Source organism: Vittaforma corneae (genome assembly GCF_000231115.1).
Source record: "Vittaforma corneae ATCC 50505 unplaced genomic scaffold supercont1.5, whole genome shotgun sequence".
Lineage (NCBI taxonomy): Eukaryota > Fungi > Microsporidia > Nosematidae > Vittaforma > Vittaforma corneae.
In genome coordinates, this window is record NW_006889838.1 from 44,651 (window position 1) to 50,887 (window position 6,237).

Below are 6,237 nucleotides of genomic sequence, written 5' to 3' on the forward strand. Positions count from 1 at the left end.
AGAGTTCAAAAGTCAATAATATTATTTATTAAGCTTATTACTGTACAGGCTCTCTTAAGCATTCAAATGTGGTAATATCTTGTTTCATAAATACCCTCGTTGATTTCAATATTTGATTCAATTTGTCTGTGTTCAACTGTAACAAAAACATATAAGAAGTTATCCTTCACTTCTTGATAGATACTATTTTTAAATGAATAATTGCATCTTTTTCCTACTTTAAATTCAAACTTGATTATTCTGTATTCGCTCTGTTCGTCTATCTTGGAATTTATGTCTTCGAATGATTTGAGAGATTTGATTTCACTACCTTTCAGTGTTTTTACGTCCAAAAGTATTATGTCTGTTGTTTTTTCTATTCTTCTCATTTTAAATTCATGCATAATTTGCTGGCCATCACTAAGAACAATGTATTTGCCTTCAATATCATTATTGGAAGAGAAGGTGTTTTTTTCGCATTGATAAAATGCTCCTGCAGTATCAACCACGCCCATAACTGAAATGTCAATGTGTTTATGGGTTTTGACAGATATTTTAATTCTATCGGTAAAAACGCCTTGTATGTTTTCTTTAACTACATCCAACTTAAAAATACTAGTATAGCTGTCAATATTGATTTTGCATAGTTCTGTATTGGATATTCTTTGAACTATATTGTTTAAAAAAGAGTGGCATCGATCCATATTGGAGTTTAAATTTATAACTGATTTTTGACTTTCCATTTTAAATCTTGAACCAATATAAAATTTTTGAGCAGCTGTTAGATTAAATTCCGCTTCGTCGCCACACTCTAAAGTTTCTTCAAAGAGCTTCTGATCAATATTCAACAATATAAATGCCAGTGATAGTAGTTCTTCTACTAAGTATCTGTCAATTGTATTGTAGACCATTTTTGCTGCCTTAATCAACATTGATCCCGCCATTTTAAGTTGGTTTCTCGTAGTAAACTCAACGGCAATTTTAATCATCAAAAACACCGATAGATCATACATTGTGTGTTCTTTTGTACTATGTTTTATACTCAATTTTAAGCATTGAACTTGTGGAAGAGTCTTTTCCAAGTAAATATTTTTCAAATCATCATAAAGACGAAATAGACTCTGTGCATCAAATGAAGATAAAACTTCAAATGCAAGAATGTATGCAGAATGGTAATCTATTTCTTTGCATATTTCTATGAATTCTCTGTGTGTATCTTTTTGTTCACACATTACGTTCTTAACCTTATCCCGAGATTTTGACTGTTTGATGTTACTTGATTCAATAGTCTTTGATATAAATCTTATCATTTTTACATTTCCCGTGGGTTTCATTTGTTCAAGTACTTCAAAAGCCTTTTTTACATCGTTTATTGCAAAATACAGTCTTACCAAATCCATTTTAGTGTCAACTTGTTGTTTTTTAGTCGTTATGTAACATTTCAAAAACTTTAATAAGGTTTTTTCATATTCTTCTTTACTAATTCTATAATTTTCTTCATTGACAGCCATTTCTTCTTCATGGAATGTAACACAATTGTCAATAACAGCACAGAATAAGTGTGGATGTATTCTTAAAAGTGATTGCTTGTGGAATTCTACTGTCAATTCTCTATTATCAAAATAGATCTTTAATTGCTTTGGCAATTCAACAATGTTTTGATTACGAATTATGAGCCTGTTTATCATGGGCTAAACAAAATGATTTGATATAATCAAATCCAGTAATGAAATTTTTATGATCACAGTTCTTTATAAAGTTTGTAGTGATGTTTTTAATATTCTTGAAGAGAGCTTAAAAAGCTTAGTTTATATTGCAAGTTTGCAAGTATTCTTGTAATGAAGTAATTGTTTATTCTATCAACAATGCACTTGTTTATTATTGAGATCTTAAATACAGGTTATTTTCTAAGCTTACTTTGTGTGATAATTAATTTTTTCAGGTACAATGGACAGTTTTTATGCACAAATGCTTTAAACTCATTAAAATCAACTAGTGGAAATCCTGTCAAATTAATAATGCCAGCTTCAACTAAGTCTAAAACACCAAAAAGCACTCTTGACGATGGAACTCTTTTCAGTTCAGGAGTGTCAATAACCGCCAGTTTAAATTGTTCGTTACATTTTTGAACGTTTAATTTTTGATTAAATGCGATACTTAATAAAACAAAATGGATTGGTTCAAATAGTTCAAAAAGAATGTTGAAATCGAATTCTTTAAGACCGTATTTCTTCATAAGCTTCTGTCGTTCTTTGAGTTCAATTGTGGAATATGCTATTTTATTTTCTATTTTTATGTTGAATTGATTCTCTTTATTGTCTACTTCTAATTCAAAATTAACGTAGGGTATAAAAAATATCTTATTTCTAAACCTACTTCTCACTCTTTTTTCAAAAAATTCCAGTGCAAGTGAAGATGTAGAAACAAGGCATACAAAACTTTTGCTATTGGCTGGCAATTCAAGATAATAATAAATCAAAGACTGGTATTCTATCGAAGAGATGTTTTCGAGTTTTAAGATAAAAATTTTCCTGTCTGGATTAAAATCTTTCTGTCTGTCAATCTTTATAACTTTATATGGGCTTAAGCTTGATAGCTTATTTACAATCTCTTCTATTGCAAGCTTGTCCATTCCTACAATCATAAACTGTCCACTTTCATTTTCAAACACTTTCTTTATGCAATTTAAGTAGGGTTGAATGAACTCTTGTACGGCACAGTCCGTCACCATGGATGAGGGCTAAAAATATAAATGAATTCATCCATCTATTTAAAATTAGTATGGTTGATAAAACGATTTTGTATTCCTACACTGATGCATGAACTGACAAAATAATTAAGAGTTATAAACTCTATTTATACTAGGTAATGCATTCAACTTTTATTAAAATCGGTAAATATTCAAAATTACTTTATTCTTCACAAAATAAAATTCCATTTTTAATGTTTTTTGTATCCCCACAGTCAACACACGTTATTGTTCCTGCAACAATATCGACTCCATACAGCAATTCTATAATTTTTAGGTTTTCTATCGAAGTTGCATTTTCGGGCTCGAGGAAAGCATAAAGATCTGCCTCGTTTATATCAAAAATTTTACCATGGTTCTTCGAGATTACATCTATTAGATCTGATAGAAAACTCTGTTGTTCTCTGAATTTAGAAATGCTTGGAAGGTGAGCTGGCAATGCTACTTTAAAAACTTCTTCTGGATTTAGTTTTGGATATTGTGTGCTTCCACATTTTTGGCATTTTAAAATTGAGCATAGAAATGGTCTCATGGGTAAGCTTTAAAATAGAAAAATAAAACGAACAAAATAATGTGAGATAACGGATTTTTTGTCTCTAAGCAAAGTATCTTTCCATAGTTAATTAAATAAAAGAAGGTTTTGTGATCAGATATTACTTATTCATTACTATGTATGTGTAATGACAAATTTGTATTGATTTGAACAAATCAATTTAATAGACTAATTTTGTGATTTCCAAAAGCAATTTCAATAAGCTTGAAGTCTATCTCTTCAATGGATTCTCCTAATACCATTAGTTTGCTATTATTAAGAACAATAACTATTTTTGGTAATTTTACGTTATGATAGAGGTATTGGATTGTATTTAGCTTTTCATCTAAAATACAAATTCTCATGTCAGAAGACACGGTGATTATAAACATTCCAAATATGCATACATCAAATATTTGAGCGGAATGTGGTACCGCTGTGTTTAAAACTTTCAAGTCTTTGTTAAAAATAATTACTGAATGATCATCACTAACTGCAACATAAAGGTTTCTAAAACATTTGATCTTAAAAATGGATAAGTTTGAAATCTTTTTTGATGTTTTCGATTCAATATGCTGAACATATCCATTGAATGAAACCATTTTATCAATCATTGCAGTAACATATGAATCCACAGTGGCTGCAACATGACAAGTTAGGTTTATATCGAGTTTTAAAATTCTTCCATCGGATAAACATACCTGATCCTTAAATGCAGCTGTGACTTTGTGTGAAAATACAGCCTCTTTAATTATAAAAAGCCTTTCGTTATATATTCTGATTACATATACACGGCCTGGTCTTGTGTATACAAAGAATTGATAAATGTTTTTTGATGCATCTTTTACATCAAAAATATCTACGATTGATCCTAATAATCTAATGAAATCTATCATCTTCGTTGAAATAATTAAGAACAGGCATCCATGCTCGTTCCCTACCAAACTATAATTTTGTATTGATATTTTAGCAGTGAAGTCACAGTATGCAACTGAAATATCAGGTTTGACGTCGATTTCATAGCAGGTTAAAGAATCCCCATGTCGTTCAAGCAGCATTGTTGAAGTCGTTGCTATATCTTTTGATTTGTTAAGTGAAAAAACTTCGTTTTTGATGATACATAATCCATTATTCGCGTTTCCTGCATATTTGTAAAGCACTCTGGGTCGCAAGTCTATCAAATTTGTCCTATTCAAAATTATATTCTTGATCGATATGTCTGAAAAATCTAATATTGCCAATTTTTGTTGAAAGTAATCTACACTAACAGATGAATTGTTATAAATACATGCATGATTCTTCAATAAATCTTTTCTTTCTAAAATATTGGTATCTGTTGTTGAAATGCTGTCCATGTTTATTGTTAAAAATTTCCCATTACTATCAATTGCAAATATATTATGTTTATGAATGATAACATCAGTGATTTGGCTGTTTGATATTTTATAAAGTGATGATTTATAGGCTATGCATCCATTTTTAGCACAGACTATTCCTGATTTTATCGCCAATATTTTTTCACATCTAGTAATTTGAATGATTCTGAAACATAAAAGACAAACTATGATGTAAATATGAGTATTGTATAGGAACAATTTGTTGTTATGAGCTGAAATGTTGGAAAACTGTATCTTACTATTATTAAATTTTAAAATTAATCTACTATTGCAATCATCTGATATAAAATTGTACATTTCTACACAATCATGCCGTAATAGAAAGATGTCATTTTCATAGGCAAAACAATCTATTGGACACTCCGAAGTTGTTAATTCTAACTTGTTGTAAATTATTTGATTGTTATAAAAATATGCACCACAGTTGAAAAGTTTTGTTACTCCTTTAATACTATACAATTGATTATATCCTATCATATTAGAATGGGGACCTCTAATCTGCTTGATTTCATTATTGATAACTTCGTAAATACTACCAGTTTTTGTACCAATATAAATCCTATTAAATTTTTCAAAAATCGAAGTAAGACTATTGTTTCCAAAATTTTTCTTAAGTACGACATTGTTATTCTCAAAAATATTCAGATGCCCATTTTTATTGAAGGCGTAAAGTTTTAGGCCATTATAGTAAAGTTTATAATAATAGTTTCTGTAATCTTGTATGATGGTAGTTCCATTCAAGCATATTTTTCTGTCTTCAGCGCATGAAAATAATAAATTGTTCTCAGTAAGTGTTATGTCAAAAACTCTGCCTCGGTGATATCTTAAAACACTTTTCTCTTTTGGGAATTCATCTTGTTCTACATCAAAAATGTGTATGTCATCAAATGTTCCAATCAAAACCTTGTTTTCTGTTATGTGGCCCGAAAAAATTGTTTTATTAAAAATTTTTGATCGATCGATTTCGTTTAAGCTTAAATTTTTGATTCTAATATAAATACCATTAGACATCAAAATACATATTTTTGTGTACAAATATACATCTATGATGTCTGTATTAAGTGTTTTGGTCCAAATCAATTCGATCTTTTCTCTTTTTGATAGCAAGCTAACTGTTCTCTTTGTAAATACGACTAGTTTGTTGTTATAAGAGCGTACGCCTTTAATTTGCGACTCGAACGTCATTACATTTGTAGATTCTATGAGTTTCGTTCCATGTGCATATATCAGTTCATCTTGCCAAGATAGAGAAGTAATTGGTTTGTTTTCCATGGATTATCGATTTCTTTTAAAATTTTAACAAATACAGGCAGATAATTTACTGCGTGAGTGTATCATTAAACTCGTTAAAGATTGGTATAATAATTGATGATGTGGAAATGATGTTTTTTAACACATTTATATTAAAAGATCACGTCTATTTCGAGTTACTTATTATGTATTTAGAGTGAAGTTAATAAATCATCGCAAAAATGTGCATAAAATGAATGCCGTACTAATAAGAAGGCGTATGATATTTATTTATCATTTGAAAGGCGATTATTTTTGAAAATTTTGAGCAATATGAAGTTGGTTGTCAT

The 6,237-nt window shown here is 29.4% G+C and overlaps 4 protein-coding genes across 4 annotated transcripts; all 4 read right to left on the bottom strand.

Moving 5' to 3' along the window:
- Window positions 1–62: 62 nt before the first annotated feature.
- VICG_00775 (uncharacterized protein) lies at window positions 63–1,667 on the bottom strand (the record flags this gene model as incomplete). Its single annotated transcript, XM_007604164.1, has 1 exon — window positions 63–1,667. The coding sequence occupies one exon, from the start codon at window positions 1,665–1,667 to the stop codon at window positions 63–65; it is 1,605 nt and encodes a 534-aa protein (XP_007604226.1).
- Window positions 1,668–1,879: 212 nt separating this feature from the next.
- VICG_00776 (uncharacterized protein) lies at window positions 1,880–2,710 on the bottom strand (the record flags this gene model as incomplete). Its single annotated transcript, XM_007604165.1, has 1 exon — window positions 1,880–2,710. The coding sequence occupies one exon, from the start codon at window positions 2,708–2,710 to the stop codon at window positions 1,880–1,882; it is 831 nt and encodes a 276-aa protein (XP_007604227.1).
- A 181-nt stretch (window positions 2,711–2,891) lies between these two features.
- Window positions 2,892–3,260, bottom strand: VICG_00777 (uncharacterized protein; the record flags this gene model as incomplete). The annotated part of the gene is made up of 1 exon (XM_007604166.1): window positions 2,892–3,260. The coding sequence occupies one exon, from the start codon at window positions 3,258–3,260 to the stop codon at window positions 2,892–2,894; it is 369 nt and encodes a 122-aa protein (XP_007604228.1).
- Window positions 3,261–3,436: 176 nt separating this feature from the next.
- VICG_00778 (uncharacterized protein) lies at window positions 3,437–5,929 on the bottom strand (the record flags this gene model as incomplete). Its single annotated transcript, XM_007604167.1, has 1 exon — window positions 3,437–5,929. The coding sequence occupies one exon, from the start codon at window positions 5,927–5,929 to the stop codon at window positions 3,437–3,439; it is 2,493 nt and encodes an 830-aa protein (XP_007604229.1).
- Window positions 5,930–6,237: the final 308 nt, after the last annotated feature.